This window comes from Neomonachus schauinslandi, chromosome 4, assembly GCF_002201575.2.
Source record: "Neomonachus schauinslandi chromosome 4, ASM220157v2, whole genome shotgun sequence".
Lineage (NCBI taxonomy): Eukaryota > Metazoa > Chordata > Mammalia > Carnivora > Phocidae > Neomonachus > Neomonachus schauinslandi.
In genome coordinates this window covers 105,980,204-105,998,687 of record NC_058406.1, presented here as the reverse complement: position 1 = coordinate 105,998,687, position 18,484 = coordinate 105,980,204, and the positions used below count along the sequence as shown (strand labels likewise).

Genomic DNA, 18,484 nt, shown 5'->3' with positions numbered 1-18,484 from the left:
AGTGCCCTTTAACAACACGGAATCCCAATTGCCTCTGATCAGTGTCCAGCAAAGTTCTTGGAAGTATGAGTTTTGTTTTTTAACCAGCAAGTCCCCTTGCATAGGCCTGGCAGATATGGTTATATAATTCCAAGTTAACTTGGTTCTATTTTGTCTCTTGGTTATGGGGGAGTATGTAGTGAAGTGAGGGAGGAAGATCAAATACAGTTTTGAGATTACTACTAAAAAATTTGTTTTATATGGCCAAGAAAAGTTTGTGACTGTTTTGGTTCTGACTTTATCATTTGATCATCAGGTTTTCATTGAAAACTATTTAACTGCTACGGAGGACACGGAAAAATAACACTTGGTTCTGAATAGTAGTCTGTTTTTGGTCAAGATAATGGGAAAATAAATTTATGGCTGGGAGAATGCTCTCCTATGGGTGTCTGCCTGGAAGCCTGATGAACCTATAAGTCACACCATGAAGGCCTTCTTGTTGAAACCTTCCTACTGACTCAAGCAAATGAGGGGGATATCCACCCACTCCAGCAAAAACCTTATGATATTGTTTCCAAACTGCTTCCCTGCTAGAATGTAAACTCTCTGAAAACTGGAACTAGGACATCATCCATGTGTCCATAGTAAGGTGATGTGGTAATGAATGAATAAGGGAAGAAAAAGAGACACATGAAAGTCTATAGTCAAAACAGAATTTCTTTATCTAATGGACTACAATGCAAATTTATTTTTATTGAATAGTTTTTCTAAATACTATTAAGGGCAATAATCTTGACATTGGTTAGTGCTTGACCTGTGAAGTTCAAAGAGAATCTCTTAGGTGGTTTGTGGTTGTCATTCAACCTTCCTGTGATCAACCTGGTGGGTGTGCCAAGCCTTGCTATAATCTGTTGGTTTTTTTCTTTGTATGCTTTAATCAATGTCTTGATTTTCACTATCACTGACAATAAAAACAAATTAGAGGAGATATAAAATAGCTTTCTTACTTTAAGGATCTTTCATTGAAAGATAAAGGTGATGAATGATTTAGAGGGGTGCCCATTTTAATAAATCTTTGTCTTAATTTCTCCAAAATAATGGTTAAGCTTAAATAACTGGCATTTCCTTTCTGAGCCCCTATTCCCTAGTTATCCCTTTTTGAGATATGTGAAATTATGCCCAGAGGTTCCATTTAGAAACTATTCTGCTCCAACTGGACTTAAGGAAACATTTGTAGCTGTTTTCATAACTCAGTGTAAGCACTTTTTAGGCAATCAGTTCATTTTTCTTTTGTCCTTTTCAAAAATTGAGGTAAAATTCATACAGCATAATATTAACCTTTTTAAAGTACGTGATTCAGGGGGCATTTAGTACATTGACAATGTGGTATAACAATCACCTCTATCTAGTTCCAAAACGTTTTCATCACCCCCAAGGCAGACCCTGTACCCGTGAGCAGTTGCTCCCATTCTCTCCTACACCCAAGCCCTGGCAGCCACCAGTCTGCTTTCTGTCTTCAGGGAAATGTCTATTCCAGGCATTTCATATAAATGGACTCACATATAATGTGACCTTTAGTGTCTGGCTTCTTTCTCCTAGTATAATGTTTTCAAGTTTCATTCATACTGTAGCATGTGTCAGCATTTCATTCTTTCAACTCAGTTTATTTTTGACTTACTAAAAAACCTTTTTTGTTTGCCACTTCATTTATTCTCTGGAATACATGCCTTCCTTTACTTCTGATTATACTTCTTTTCTTTTTCAGGCTGGGATTATTCATAAATTTTTTTTCTTGAGTATAGTTGACAAAATGTTACATTAGTTTCTGGTGTACAACACAGTGATTCAATTTCTCTATATATCATGGGCTATGCTCAGCCATACGTAGCTACCATCTGTCACCAAATAAGGCTATTGCAATATCACTGACTATATTCCCTATGCTGTACCTTTCATCCCCATGACATATTCATTCCATAACTGGAAGCCTGTACCTCCACTCCCCTTCACTGATTTGACCCATCTCCCCCCTCCCCTTTCCCTCTGGAAACCATCAGTTCTTTGTATTTTATAGGGCTGATTCTACTTTCTGTTTGTTTATTCATTTGTTTTGTTTTTTTAGATTCCACATATGGTGAAATCATATGGTATTTGTCTTTCTCTGACTTATTTCACTTAGCATAATAGGCTCATCCATGTTGTTGCAAATGGAAAGATCCCATCCTTTAAACAATCTTGACAAAGAAGAACAAAGCTGGAGGCATCACAGTCCCAGATTTTAAGATACATTACAAAGCTGTAGTAGTCAAAATAGTATGGTACTGGCACAAAAATAAACACATGGATTAATGGAATAGAACAGAGAGCCTAGAAATAAGCCCCTGCTTATATGGTCAGTTAATCTATGACAAAGGAGGCAAGAATATACAATGGGGAAAAGATAGTCACTTCGATTAATGGTGCTGGGAAAACTGGACAGCCACATGCAAAAGAATGAAACTGGACCACTTTCTTATACCATACACAAAAATAAACTCAAAATGGGTGAAGACCTAAATGTGAGGCCTGAAACTATAAAAATCCTACATGAAAAACAGGCAGTAATTTCTTTGACAATGGCCATAGCAACATTTTTCTAGATATGTCTCCTGAGGCAAGGGAAACAAAACCAAAAAAAACTACTGGGACTACCTCAAAATAGAAAGCATCTGCACAGTGAAGGAAACTACCCACAAAATGAAAAGACAACATACTGAATGGGAGAAGATATGTGCAAATGACATCCAATAAGGGGCTAATATCCAAAATATATAAAGAACTTATACAATGCAATACCAAAAAAAACAAACAGTCCAATTAAAAAATGGACAGAAGACCTGAATAGGCATTTTTCCAAAAAAACACATCCAGATGGCCAACAGACATGTGAAAAGATGCTCAACGTCATAAATCATCAGGGAAATGCAAATCAAAACTACAATGAGATATCACAGCTTATATCTGTCAGCGTGGCTAAAATCAAAAAGAAATAACATGTGTTGGTGAGAATGTGGAGAAAAAGGAATCCTCATGCACTGTTGGTGGGAATGTAAATTGGTGTAGCCACTGTGGAGAACAGTACGGAGATTCCTCACAAAATTAAAAATGAACCAGTAATTCCACTACTGGGTATTTACCTAAAGAAAACATGAATAGTAATTAAAAGAACATATATGCATCCCTATGTTTATTGCAGCATTATTTACAATAGCCAAGATATCTAAGCAACCCAAGTGTCCATCGACAGATGAATAGATAAGGAAGATGTGCTTTATATATACACATACAATGGAATATTACACAGGCTTGTGATTATACTTCTGTGTTTGCACAGAGGTAGTGTTTTGGGGTTGATATCCAGTTTGTTTGCTTTTTTCTGGCGAAGTTCTAGCCTCAGTAGGATTTTACAAGAGAGCTTTGGAGAACAAATTATAGATTACATTTTGTCCAAACTTGAATAGGAGTTGGGCTTTCATAAATCACTCATTGGCTAAGGGCCACCTAAACCAGGAGGGACCCAAATTCTCAGATACTTCCAGCTGTTTTCACAGGCAGACAAAACAGTATCTGTGGCTGAGTGCAGTCTTTTGGAGACAGGGACAGATGTGGGCCCACAGATGCAAAAGTACAAAGGAGCTGGGGATGGGGATGGGTACAAAAGAAATGATGGAAGGGCTTTAAGGGGATCTGGTCCAATGTCAATAGTTGTTTGCCACAGGGATTATTTATTAATTCTGATTAAATGATTCTCAATCTTTAAACAAATGATTCATTTAGTGATTCTGAAACATGTTCATTTTAAAAGAATTGTTCAATAGGCAAACAATTCTGTTCAGATATTAGCTTAGCCAAGGGCTACACTATAGGATATCCTTCTCCTTACTATTTCTCACACCATACACAAATCTGTCTCACAGACTTTGTACTTGTTTCTTCTGCCAAGGTCTCACCCCACAGAGTGAGAAAAATATGACTTTGTGATAGAGGGATTTGCCTGTTTCACCCTGATCCCAGGCTTGCTATCACTGATTAGATGTTGTGTACCTCTTAATGTGATGCAATATGAAGTATACAACATCATCATAGAGTATTCTTGACCAAAACTATTTAAATAGACTTTGATCAAACTTTTCCTAACTTCAGGTGTACAATATAAATATTGTTTTATATAGTCAGTGTTACTTGGGAGTACTGGGTTTGCCCACATATTTACCACTTGGTTTGCTCATCCTCCCTTCTTGCACCTCACGCATTTCAGTTTGGTTTAATTGTATCCTTTTGAATTTTCTTATTGGTATTATGTCCCGTATTCTTCTGACCTGGGCTTAGGAATTCCTTCTTGTTTTTGTTTTTATTTTTCTAAATTAAACCACTGAATACTAGTGACTATTTAGCTGATAATAAAAATAAAGAAACCAAGCTTTGATGCATGATACGGCTTGGGTTACCTTGTTTCTTCTATACATCTCCTTCTTATCATGTAAAGATCTCCTTGTATCAGAATTAATTAATTAATGTGATTACAGCAAAGCAATCAAATATATAAGGAAGCAATTCAACAGTTGAAGTCTAGAGTTGTAAATCTAATCATGATTTGTGTGACCTGGGACTGTAACCTCAGATTTCAAAAAGTATTTTCCCTCTAAATAAAAATAAAAGGTATGATTTCTATTAATCTTGGATTAGAATCTAATAAAAATAACTGTCAGTTCACAGTAACAAAGACACTCAGAAATAAAGTGATTAAAGCAAACAATAGTTAGGAAAATAGACATCATCTTCCTAAAATGTTTCTATTTCAAAGAAAAGTTTTGTAGAACTTGTTTTACCTTCCAAAATGCTCTACGTTGAAAGTCACAATCTAGCTGACTGTAATCCTTACTTTATAGACCTTACAAGGTTTACTATGTTTATTATGCTCTGCCAAAGACGTATGCTCCATACCTACCAAAGAGATGGCAACTTTGCAATTTTATGTGTAAGAAGATTGTTTAAACAAGAGGTTCAATATTTTCTTTAAGGAAAAGATGTTCAAGTGGAAAAAGTATCTTTGTGTACAAAGCTAAAAATAAAAGCCTCCCTGAAAGGGAAAGTAATAACCTTAAACCTAAAGAGGCCTGATGGTTATTTGGTCTAGTCATTTCATTTCCAGATGCATCAGGGGCCAGAGTTACTGATACTGGTAGCACAGCCAGGAGTACAATCCAGGTCTCCTGATTTCAAGTTAAGAGTCTTTCCACTCTATGCAGAATGTCCATTTGGGTGCCCTCAAACTAGAGTACACCACAGCAGCAAAATAACGGGGTGTGGGCAGCACAGATATATAAGAAATTCTCTATAATGTCAGGAAAGAAATACATCAGAACACAAAAACAACACATACACAATATTAACCAAGAAAGGTTGAAGAAGGGGGGGATACAATCTTGAAAAGATTTGCTTAGTTAAACTTCTATTTACTGTTTTATTGTTGTTTATGCTTCCCTGTACAATTGTTTAAGTAGAGACCAAAAATAATCCCACTTCAAAGGACAATAGAAAGATTTCATTTTGAATTAAAATACTCATGTTAAGAAACAATGGCAGAGAGAAAACAATAAAATCTATAGGGAAAACACAAAACATACTTCTAAACTGATTAAGGGCTTAAATTAATAGCATGATGCTTGTTTAGTGGGAGCTTCCTTTTGCTTCTTTGAGCATCATTGATTTTAAGATTTAGTACATTCTCTTTCACTGACATTTTATTCACCTTCCAGAAACTTATGTGAACCCCAGGAACAATTTTATTTTTCAAAATCATGAAATTATTATTAAGAACATCCCTGAAAGGGAGGGTTTCCAATCACAGCAATTAACAAGAGTTTCTGGACCTCAAATCCCAAGGAAAGTGTGTGGCTCTTTAAAAGGGTGGCCTTTTTGAAGAGGGAAAATCAAAGGAAGGAAATTACTACGTACGTTTCTTACCCAAGGAGAGCTCTCACCACCACATATTTCCTGTTAAAGGAGCATCTGAAATGGTTCCTCAATAATAACCCTAACCCAACCCAGTCAACTTGCACTGAATAATTCCTAATGATTCCCTTCTACTGCACTTCTCCGAACTCTGGGTCACACCCAATTGGAGTGAAGGCAAAGGTCTCCACAGGAGACTGAACACCCTAGTGTCAAATCAAACTGGAGCTTGGCCCTGGCCAATCACCCTCACCTCTAAGATGGGAGTGAGAACAGAGTCTTCTCCTTTACTGACTCTTGTCAGGGCTAAAAAGGACAAGAAAATCAAAGTGCAATGCATGGAAAACTTTTTTCTGTTAAATATTAAGTAATGAACATTCACACTCTCCCCCTCCTTGATAAAGTGTTTTCACAGCACAACCCCATGCATGTCCTCTTAGACTTTGCGAGGAAACCAAAGGTCTATGTCCAGGGGTTCACAGAGAGCAGGTTCATAGACCTGCACTGGATGCAAGTCTTGGGGCCAAACGGTTTCCATTCTTCCTGCTAAAATTGAGCTCCAATAATTACCACTAATTACATACAAAAATATACATCCAAATCTTGTGGAGGAAAATTCTAAGATAAACCCAAGCAAACAACTAATGTCCATTTCACAAATATTTATTATGAGCATGTCATGTGCTAGGAAATATAATGGTGAACAAGAAACAGCACCTGCCCTCACAGAGCCTAACGATGGGCAGAGTAGCTTGAAATACTGGCCACCAGGCATTCTTTTTTTTTTTTTAAAGATTTTATTTATTTATTTGAGAGAGAGAGAGAGCACATGAGAGGGGGAGGGCCAGAGGGAGAAGCAGACTCCCCGCCGAGCAGGGAGCCTGATGCGGGACTCGATCCCAGGACTCCAGGATCATGACCTGAGCCGAAGGCAGTCGCTTAACCAACTGAGCCACCCAGGCGCCCGCCACCAGGCATTCTAATCAACGTCAACTTTTACTGATTGTCTACATCATGCAAAGTAATGTGACAATGACCAAGACAAGGTCTGATGTCTTAGTGTGACTCAGAGCCAGGCACATGGTGCAGGACAGCTTGGGAGAGCCATTCCAAGATTCCTCATAAAAGTCTTGATGTTTGTACATTATTGCTAAAAAAATGGACACATTCAAACTTATGCCTATGATGTCACTCTTATTTACATTAAAGTATACCTCTGTGGTGGGACACAGGTCAGCAGGAATCCCAAAGAGTCCTGGGCATGGGCATTGAAATGAGTAGCATTATGACCATTGGATGCCCAGGTGGAAGAGGGGAGGAGATGACCCAGCAGTAACTGCTGCAGGAGATAAAGGAAGTGCTGGGTACAGATAAAGAAGTGCTGAGTACAGGTGCCAGGAGTCTTAATGAAGGAGCATCTTAAGACTGGCCTATGAGGGAAAGGTGGGGCTTAAATAAAGCCCAGGAGAAAAGCAAAGTGTTCTAGGTCTAGGGCATGGCACATGCCTGAGTGGTGGGACTAAAGGTCACAAGTGCAGCAGGCTGGGGACTAGCATGGGGGCTTGTAAAGGACTTTTGAATCCTGACTATGGGGTTAGTATTTGAGCATATTGAGTAAACTTGGCTTCTAGTATAAAAATTATCAGTACTTAATCTGTTACCTTGAAAACAAAAGTTGACATTTAAACAGTAACTATTAATTGGATCACTCTCTGAAATGCACCACCCCACACACAAAGTGCCCACCCCTCACTCTATCATGAAAGCTGACCAGACAGCAGTGCTCTCCTTATCTTCAGTCTGGCTCCCAAAGGAGATAATGGAGACAGTCTTCCCTCCCTTTCTCCTTCTAGTCCTTAGCCCCAGGCCTTACCTGTTCTCTTCAGGGTTCCTAAATCTTGACCTGCCCTCCGAACCCCCCTCAAAGGTGGCGGCTATCAGCCACAGCTCTCTGTATTAGGCACTTGCCAGTCAGTGTCTGCTTGGGTTACCCCTGGCTCTCCTGCTGGTCCATGAGCTCTTGGAGGGAAAGGTCTATTTTTACACTCCTGGTGGAGCTGCCTGCAGGTATCAGAAATTAAGATTAGTTTCTAACTGGTTCTTTGTTCTTCTTCTCTCAATTGCTACAGAAGTTTCCAAATCTGTAGCCCTGCCCCAATCTCTCCCTGTATCTTAAATCCATTATAGGTACAACATCAGGATAATCTTAACTCCATTTTTATTTTTATTACGTCTTCTTTTCTTCTCTCAAGATCTCACAGAGGCCCTAATTTTCTCTTGGATTGATGCGGAATCCCTAAAAAAAGGACCTAAGGCTTTATCTAGTTGACTTTATACCCCAGTATATTCTGGTTTAGGATAAATCCCAAAAATCTAGTACACAGCTCAGTGCCACAGCCATTAGCCAGGGGCATAGCACAAAGAGGCACTAAATCCTTATAGAATAAACGAGTGAATTATCTTTTCATTTCCTCTTTTGCATACATCTCTCCTGATCCTACGTGTATGTTTTCACAGATAACATCTTACCAATCTGAAGAGAACTTTTCTTTCTGACAGGTCAGGATGTTTAAAGCATTTGTTCTCACTAACTTCTTTTATGAAATCTGAGATTATAGCCAGTTAGGATCTAGTCACTTAAAACATTAACTGCTCCAATATTTGTGCCTGTTTAGTTTTCTGTTCAAAGGGATGCAATTCAAGGTCAAAGAACATGTCAACTGCTTCCTTGTCATTCTGGGTACTCAGGTAGAGCTTTCTGTACATGGTGAGTACTGACTAAATACTCTTCAATAAATCTTCTCTTAAAGGGCCAGTCAACAGATCTAAATCAAATAGCACTTACAAATTTGTGATTTTAGACAGAGATCAGTGGGTTTTAACAAGTTGGGACATAAATACGAGTAGGATTTTGAACTGAAAGAATTTCCCCTCCCCCACAAAAAATTTGGGTAGCTATATTTTCCATTTCTATAGGGTTAACACATATTTTTGGAATTCTTTTCCCCCTCAGTATAGCCCTATCATATAAAAATAAAAATGTATAATAATCAACAATAAAAAGATAAAGTTCATACACAGAATTATGAGCTCAAGGTCATGTGACTTTTCCGCTCATTTGACCCGCTAAACTGCTGCACAGGCCACATGGGAAGACAAAGGTCAGGGGATGTGCCTTAGGAGGAGAGAGTCACTGGACAAATAGCTGGGAGTGCTCTAGAGAGGAAGAAAGCACAGACAGAGCTCCACATTCTGTTTAATGAGCATGTGTCAGCAGTGTTTTTCTGAAAATTGTAGTTTTTTTCCTTTAAATCTAGGCTATTTTTCTGTCTTTTTGCTTTAAGCAGTCAGTATGGACATGCAGCTCCAAAAATATATCAGAGAAATACAAAAGATAGGATTGTTGTTTTTATGCAAGCCTTCCCAAATGAGGCAGGTGGACAGAGCAGCAATCCCCACACACTGGTCCAACAGCACGTCTGTCTGACTCGACAGCTTTGAGGTCATCGGTCCACTTCATAGCCCTTGTGGGGAGTAGTGATTTTCCATCACTAGAAGCATGGATCAGATGAAATCTGGTAGCCAAGATCTAAAAGACTTCATGACTTAGCCTAAACACACAACTATTTTCCAAATGGCAAAAAAGTTATTTTCTGTATTAGATATTGGAAGTATACAATTATAATTAATCATTTTAGCTTGAATTTTGGGAAATAAATGTATTTTGTTAAGGTTATGAGAAGTATATTTTGTTAGAGTTTATGGGAGTTGCCATGAAACACAATAATTTGGGGGAAAATAAAAGAGACAATTTGTGTTTACTGGGCCATGGATGGATGACTGACAATGGATGATATCACTAATAGGCAATTATAACATCCAGCATTCCTAAATGATTTAATAATTTGTTTTGAAGAAATATAGTTTCCAAAAGAACAAAAAGACAATCTAAACATTTATTTGGACAGCTGTGTGCCAAAATAAAATAAAATAAAATAAAATAAAATAAAATAAAATATATAAGTAAAGAAATTAATCCCAACCTAAAAAAAAAAAAATCAAATATTTAGTCACAAACCTAAAAATGGTACGGGTTCCAAAAAGTCTGTAAATGAATTATTTGCAATACTCAGTGCATCTCCTGTGGAAAAAACATTTCCTATGGGAATGTTGTAGATAGTAGTAGGGCTCCCCTTGTAACCCACAAAAAAGTAGATTAAGTCTTAGGAACACATATGACCGTAAAGCATAGTGGTAAAAGAACATGAACTTTACAGAGCCAAAGACTCGGGATTGCAGTGGCTCTGTCATTTACCAGTAGAACTGCCACAAGAAGTTACGTGCTACAGTCTCCAGCAAGAAGTAAGCCTCCCAGAGCAGCCTCTGTCTGGCCTACACCAGGGAAGCTGGCAGCTGGAGCAACTCTGCTGCATAGGGAGGATTTCCCATGATGGGGAGCCCACTTGTATCCTGGTGTGCTCAGGTGGGAGGCTTATGTGTAGAGTTCATGTCGAGGAAGATTACCTCCCACATGGCCCTGATAGAGTTAATGCTGTCAGGTCAATATGCTGGGGCAGCGATACCATTTAAAACTGTACTATAGTCTTTTCAGATTCTTGTAATTCTTTTTTTTTAATTTATTTTTATTTTTTATTGTTTTTTAAAGATTTTATTTATTTATTTGACAGAGAGAGAGAGAGGGAGAGAGATCACAAGCAGGGGGAGTGGCAGAGGGAGAGGGAGAAGCAGGCTCCCCGCTGAGCAGGGAGCCCGATGCGGGCCTTGATCCCAGGACCCCAGGGATCATGACCTGAGCTGAAGGCAGATGCTTAATCCACTTAGCCAATCAGGTGCCCCCAGATGCTTGTTATTCTAAAACTTAGGACTAAAATGAGGTTCAGCCTTAATAAAGATAAGTTTCACGTGAAACTTAAGCTTTTCATACATTTAGATACGCTTTCTAAATATCTGGGTAAACCTCCCCCTACCCCCAATCTATAAGGCAATTGCATTATAATACAGCCACCTTTTTATAAACAAAAGGAAGCATTTGTTATAAGACAAATCTGCATGGATCAATGTTCTTGTGTCTATCTACCCAGGATTTATAGGGACTCTTTCCATGAAATACATGTTTTTCAGGAAAACAAGCTCTTGGGCAGAGCCATCACTCACCTGCACAGTACCATATGAAAGCCAGATGAGACATGGAGTTATGGTCTCTGGGAATGCTGACTGCCTACATAGGTCAGTCAGGACAACACTCAATAAATGCTCACAATTTAGAATGACCATGGCTAGAATGTTCATTATGCACTGGACGATGCTATCAATAACTGCTTCAAAATCAGAACATCATATATTCATAATGGGTTTTTTTCTCTCTCAGATACTGGTATAAGCTCAGATGTTACTATAATTAGGTAAAAAATTGACATCAAGAGAGTTAAAATAATACACTATTCAAGTAAAGAGAGATTACAATAAGATAGAGAAAATTGCAAATACACTGTTTACACTAATTCTCTATATGACTGAATAGTTTGATTAAAAATGTTTCTTCTTTTCCCTAATTTATAGATTTAGGATGATTATTGGAGATGTAATAGCCATAGTTTGGACCAGATCTACATACCATTCTACCTTGCCTATCCAAAACCACATTTTAAGGTAGGGTACCTTGAAACTTGATAGAGAACAAAACTTTCTTACTATGGAAAGCAAAAAGATGTGACAACTTAGGAATTTTGTTTAAAGCTTATAAAACGCCTTTACAGTAAGTTATATTTTCATTTACATAAACTGACTCATGCAAAGCTATCTTATTTTTTAACTAGGAAAACATGTAGAAAAAAATCTTAGAATTAAAATACACATACAGAACATTTTTTATCTTCTTAATTTTTAATAAAATTAAGAATCACTAAACCTGCATTATTGTTTTTGTTGCCAATTATAATTTTTCCCCTATAAGTACTTTATGGGCTTGACTCAGCTCTGGCCTAGTTTTACAGGCAAACTCTAGGATCCTAGTTTATTGTCTTTAAAAATAAGAGATAAGGGGTGCTTGGGTGCCTCAGTTGGTTAAGCATCTGACTCTTGATTTTGGCTCAGGTCATGATCTCAGGGTTGTGAGATCGAGCCCCAGTTCTGGCTCCATGCTCAGCAGGGAATCTGCTGGAGAGTCTCCCTCTCTCTCTTTGCCCCGCCCCCCGCTTGTGCTCTCTTTCTCTCAAATAAATAAGTAAATCTTAAAAAAAAAAAAAAGATAAAACACTAATAAAAGAACCAGCCATTGTAGCAAACTAGATGCTATTACAGGGTGTCCTCACCTTCCTCTGGTAGCCTTCTGTAGAACCTTCATTCCCATCAGGCTGCAGGACTTTCCTTCCAACTGCTGGTCCTTCAAGATGGTGCCCTCAGAGTGCACTTCACTGAACATCCCATAGGCATCTTGCACGAGAAGGCAGACTCTACAAAAAAGTATTCACATTTTTTTAGGAGACAGTTTTTGATTCACTACAGAGGTCAGGATTTCCTTCTCCTTTGTTAGAAATCCATTGTAATCATCTTCCTGAATGGGTAAATCAAGGTAAAGGAAGTTGAATTCAAATATGCACTTTAGATTTGTACTTACAGGTGTTTGGATCACTATCCACAAAATACAGAAGGAAACAGAATTCTCTTTTGGCATAGAACTAAACCCTAAGCCAAATGTGGTTTAAAAGCACACAAAGAAGATCATCCTTTCAAATAAAATATATTACCACTGCCCAAAAAGAGATTATCTTCTCTCCCCATTTTTATCCTGTCTGTTATAACAGGAAACATTTCTATTTCGTATGGATGCTCAATACTGAGAAAAGCTTCAGTGTAACACTATGATAAGAACAACTTAAGGGGCTTTCTCTGAGAAGGTACATATTTACAGACATGCATATCCCACAGGATAAAAAACCAGCATCCCTGCTGGCAGCAACACAGACATGATGGATATCCAGTGACATGATGGGATTCCCCCAAACTTTTAAGTTCAAAGGGTAGTACTTATAAAAACCTATTTATGATTGAATTTCCAATCCTCTCACTTCGTAATTCAGGTAAATCAAGTCTTATTTATTATGAAATGACACATTCTCAGAAAACATTTACTGAAGCCTAAAAAAAATTAGGCAGTAAATAACACCGCCAAATAGACTGTGAGGAACAAAACTATATTATTTTATTTTTTAAAGATTTTATTTATTTATTTGACAGAGAGAGACACAGCAAGAGAGGGAGCACAAGCAGGGGAGTGCGAGAGGGAGAAGCAGGCATCCTGCTGAGCAGGGAGCCCGATGCAGGGCTTGATCCCAGGACCCTGAGATCATGACCTGAGCCGAAGGCAGATGCTTAATGACTGAGCCACCCAGGTGCCCCAGAACAAAACTATTTTAAAGATGAGGGTGTATAGTAAAGTGCATGTTAGGAAAGAACAGATGACAAATGATGAACAAAAGAATGCTAAATCTGAAGCAATGAACTTTGTTTTAAAAAAGATTTTAGGGCGCCTGGGTGGCTCAGTTGGTTAAGCGACTGCCTTTGGCTCAGGTCATGATCCTGGAGTCCCTGGATCGAGTCCCGCATCGGGCTCCCTGCTTGGCAGGGAGTCTGCTTCTCCCTCTGACCCTAACCCCTCTCATGTGCTCTCTCTCATTCTCTGTCTTAAACAAATAAATAAAAAAATCTTAAAAAAAAAAAAAAAGATTTTATTTGGGCGCCTGGGTGGCTCAGATGGTTAAGCGTCTGCCTTCGGCTCAGATCATGATCCCAGGGTCCTGGGATGGAGTCCCGCATCGGGCTCCCTGCTCCTTGGGAGCCTGCTTCTCCCTCTACTTCTCTCTCTCTCTCTCTGTCTCTGAAAAATAAATAAATAAAATCTTAAAAAAAAAAAGAAATTAGCTAAACCTCTTAAAAAAATAAAAAATAAATAAATAAAAAAGATTTTATTTATTTATTTGTCAGAGAGAGAGAGAGCACAGCAGGAGGAGTGGTAGGCAGAGGGAGAAGCAGGCGCCCTGCTGAGCAAGGAGCCTGATACAGGGCTCCATCCCAAGACCCTGGAATCATGACCTGAGCCGAAGGCAGACGCTTAACCAACTGAGTGACCTAGATGTCCATGAAACAATGAACTTTAAATAATGCTTAGAAGCTAGATTTCCCAATTAATTCTCCCAGGTCCACAGGGTCCCGCCGATTCACAACAGAGGCAAAGGTAAATCTTGTCTGAAAGAAATCACCTTTAATTTTATCATTAGTTGTCATGGAGTAAAATCAAATAAACATGTGCCTGAATAAAAATCTCTAGTACAGGGGTGCCTGGGTGGCTCAGTTGGTTAAGCAACTGCCTTCAGCTCAGGTCATGATCCTGGAGTCCTGGGATCGAGTCCCACATCGGGCTCCCTGTAGGGATTCTGCTTCTCCCTCTGACCCTCCTCCCTCTCATGCTCTCTGTCTCTCATTCTCTCTCTCTCAAATAAATAAATAAAATCTTTAAAAAAACCCACTAGTATAAGGAAACAAATCACTATGTGTGGGAAGAGTAAAAAATAAAACAAAACAATAGACCTCCCGAGGACTTGACATATTAGAATTAAAAGATATGAAATACTGAATAACTATTTTAAAAAGGTAAAATCACAAAGATATAAATACAAAACAAAGAGCTGTACAACATGACCTGGCAGATTTGAAGAATGAAACAGACTTTCAAAAAGGAAACACTACATTTATTGAAATAAAGAAGTTATTAAATAGGTGTAAACAAACAGTTACATGTACCTGAAGAGTGTGTATATGTCAACTGGGTTATAAATCTGAGTAAATTACCTAGAATGCATGTTGAGAGCTGAGATAAAAAAACATGAGAGAAAAGAGAAGTACAGAGGATAGAATGAGAAAATCTTAATATTTGTCTAATAGGAATTTCAGAAGAACAAAATGGAGGAAGGAGAAGCAATAATTTGTACATTTAAGAACTGCAAATTTTCTCCCCAACTGATGAAAGAAATGAATCCAAAGATACAGGAAGAGAAATAAATACCAAACAGGACAACTAATAGGAAATCCATCCTAGGACACATACTATAATAAAACTAGAGAACATCAAACACAATGAGAAGATTCTAAAAGCAAAAAGGGTGAAAAGACCATCTGCAAAGGAATAAAAATTTGATTTACATCAGCCTCCTCAAAAGCAATGAATGAAGCCAGACAACAGTGAAATATTTTCAGAATTCTGGAAGACATTTCAAAACTGTGTACCAGCAAAACTGTCTTTCATGAATGATGGTAAAATAAAGGCATTTTTAGATAAAGAAACACTGCACACGTTTTCCACCTACAGAGCCTGAAGTATTTACTAGATATGAAGATAATTACTAAAATAATTTCTAAATTATGCATTTTAGGAAGAAGGAGAATATTCTGGGAAAAAGGTTTAAGATACAAGGACTACTCAGCATCAATATAAACAAATCAAAACAAACACAGTAGGATAAAATAACACCACCACCAATAATATCAATTAATGAAGGGGGAGCTGAAAAACTGGAAATGGAAAAAAGAATTCAAAGTTCCAAAATTACTGGATACATTACTTGATAATAAGTATTAAAACTATAGGGGCGCCTGGGTGGCTCAGTCGGTTAAGCATCTGCCTTTGACTCAGGTCATGATCCCAGGGTTCTGGGATCGAGTCCCATATTGGGCTCCCTGCTCAGCACGAAGTCTGCTTCTCCCTCTGCCTCTGCCTGCCGCTCCCCCTCCTTGTGCTCTCTCTCTGTCAAATAAATAAATAAAATCTTAAAAAAAAAAAATAGCCCCAAACTGGAAACAAGACAAATGTTCAGTAATAGCTGAATGGATAAATAAATTGTGATATATCTTTACAGTGGAATACTACTTGGCAGTGAAAAGAACTACTGATACACGATGAATCTTGAAAACATTGTGCTGAGTGGAAAAAAAAAAAAACTATGAAAAGTATATAAAAGGCAAAGTAAATCCACAGTAATAGCAAGCAGATCTGTAGTTGCCTGCAATTGGGGCCAGGAGGGACTGACAGCAGAGGGCATAGGAAACTTTTTCGGGTTATGGAAATAATCTATGTCTTCACCCACTGCTTAAATGGGTGCATTTTATTGTACGTATGTAAACTGTACTGCATGTAAATTATACCTTCAAAAAGTTGTTTAAAGAAAAAAAGGGTGGGGTGCCTGGGTGACTCAGTCAGTTGGGCTCCAACTCTTGATTTTGGCTCAGGTCATGGTCTCACGGTCCTGGGATTGAGCCCCACATCTGGCTTTGTGCTTAGCGTGGCGTCTGCTTGAGACTCTCTCTTGCTCTCTCCTTCTGCTCCTCCCCTGCTCTCTCTCTCCAAAATAAACAAATCTTTAAAAAAATAATAAATAAAAAAGGGTATAGGAGACAACTTGAAGAAGGTTCCACTGGATAAACATAGGATAATTATGGAGAAAAGACAGGAAAAGTTATTGGTACCTCTGGTTCCAACTCACTGTGCTAAAAATTGGCAAACAATGGGAAAGAATCAAATGCTTAAAAATCCATTAGAAAAATATTATGGTTTGCAAAGAGGCATTTCCCCTTGTCATTATACACGAACTTTCAAAGGCAAACTGTGATATCATCTAAGCACATGTTTTCTTGCACATCTTCAATACTGAAAACCACTTACTTTTAGAGATAGCTCTCAGAGTATGAAATTATGAATATATTTGGATATTTAAAAAAAGGAAAAATACATTACTGATGTTTCATGAAACAAAACTTAAAATCTTATTCTTTTCATGAAATCTTCTCATTATAAGGAACCACATACAAACTACTAACCACCCTAAAAACATGAGGGTTGAAACTGCTCTCATGTTCTCTTTCTGAGCTATAACAGGCTCTCAAATACTTCTTCCATGTTTGAGAGAATGAATGAGGCTCTGTTGTGAACACACACAGCAAACTCACATATTACCTAATTGCACAGTGTTCACAGAAATATTCCTTCTTGTATTCAGTCACTAATGCATTCATTTGAAGCTTACTGGGCTTATACTTTGTAGGATATGTAAGGAGGGAAGTGGTCAAATAAAAATATAATTGAGAATCAAATAAAACATTGAGCAACATTAACACCTAACACTAATATAATGTATTATGGCTAATTACAGCATTCTCATATTATCTATTTAATCCTTCAACTGAGGAAACTAGGCAATATTGATAGATGAGGAAAGTGAGACTCAGAATGTTTAAAAAAACTACTGAAGATAGTAAGGAGGGAGCAGAATCAGGTCTTAAATGCAAAGCACTTAATTTGGTATTTTTGTGCCATAATATCACATTACAGTAACAAGTTACATGAATGTAGAAGAAGACTGATTAATTCTGCAGAGTGGAACTGGAGAGAGCATCCCAGAGCAACTAGCATTCTAGTCTGCAAGGCAAACACCAAGAAGGCAACAAGGAATATACTTACGGCAAACTGCATGCCATAAAACCCAGAATATCTAAATCTAATCCTTATAGAGAGGCAATGATTTTTCCCACTGCTAAGTCAAACTATTTAAGATATACATAAACTGTAACTAGTCCATAATGAGGCTACTTATCTAGAAGAACTTTATTCACTCTGTAACTTTCAAAAGATACATTTATTATTTATTATTTATTTATTTATAGAGAGACAGGGGCGGGGGGCAGAGGAAGAGGGAGAGAGAGAATCTTAAGGAGGCTCCAGCCCAGCACCGAGTCCAACGCAGGGCTTGATCTCACAACAATGAGATCATGACCTGAGCTGAAATCAAGAGTCGGACACTTAACTGCCTAAGCCACCCGGGTACCCCCAAAAGATACTTTTAATGTTTGACAAGAATCATATTAGAATATTAAGGTCAGAATGTAAGGGATTTATGCATCATTTTAAAGGCTGCTAGTGTAATATAATGAAAAGGAAATACTCTTCAATTAAATCACTTGAAAACAATTTTATTAACTGTTCGATACTGTATGACTTTAATCTGAACCCCAAGTGGGAAAGAATGAAAGATTACTCTTTCATAATATTGTCTTATTTAAAACAGTATTGCATGTGAAAGCAAGGATGAAAGTATACATTTTTGTGTTGAATTTATAATGTCTTTTTTGGTCCACAGACCATTTCGTATCATAACCTCTCGGAGGGAAGTACTTTAATGTTTTCCCTCAAAGGCCCCCTAATTACCCCATCACCTGACCTGTCTCTCTGCTCCATGTCTAATTAGGGAGGCTGAGGCAGAACCTTGGGGAATCAGGCTTCATTTCCTAAGGAGGAAGCCTCAGGCTTCCTTTAAGAGTGTTCTTATAGGGGCGCCTGGGTGGCTCAGTTGTTAAGCGTCTGCCTTCGGCTCAGGTCATGGTCCCAGGGTCCTGGGATCGAGCCCCGCATCGAGCCCCGCATCGAGCCCCGCATCGAGCCCCG

The 18,484-nt window shown here is 38.2% G+C and overlaps 1 protein-coding gene across 1 annotated transcript in view; it reads right to left on the bottom strand.

Moving 5' to 3' along the window:
- The window catches only part of SPIDR (scaffold protein involved in DNA repair), a 488,464-nt gene that overhangs the window by 61,882 nt on the left and 408,098 nt on the right, over window positions 1-18,484 (bottom strand). Inside the window, exon 7 of the mRNA XM_021688483.2 lies at window positions 12,306-12,446. Coding sequence (XP_021544158.2) covers window positions 12,306-12,446 — 141 coding nt within the window. The remainder of the gene's footprint in view (window positions 1-12,305; window positions 12,447-18,484) is intronic.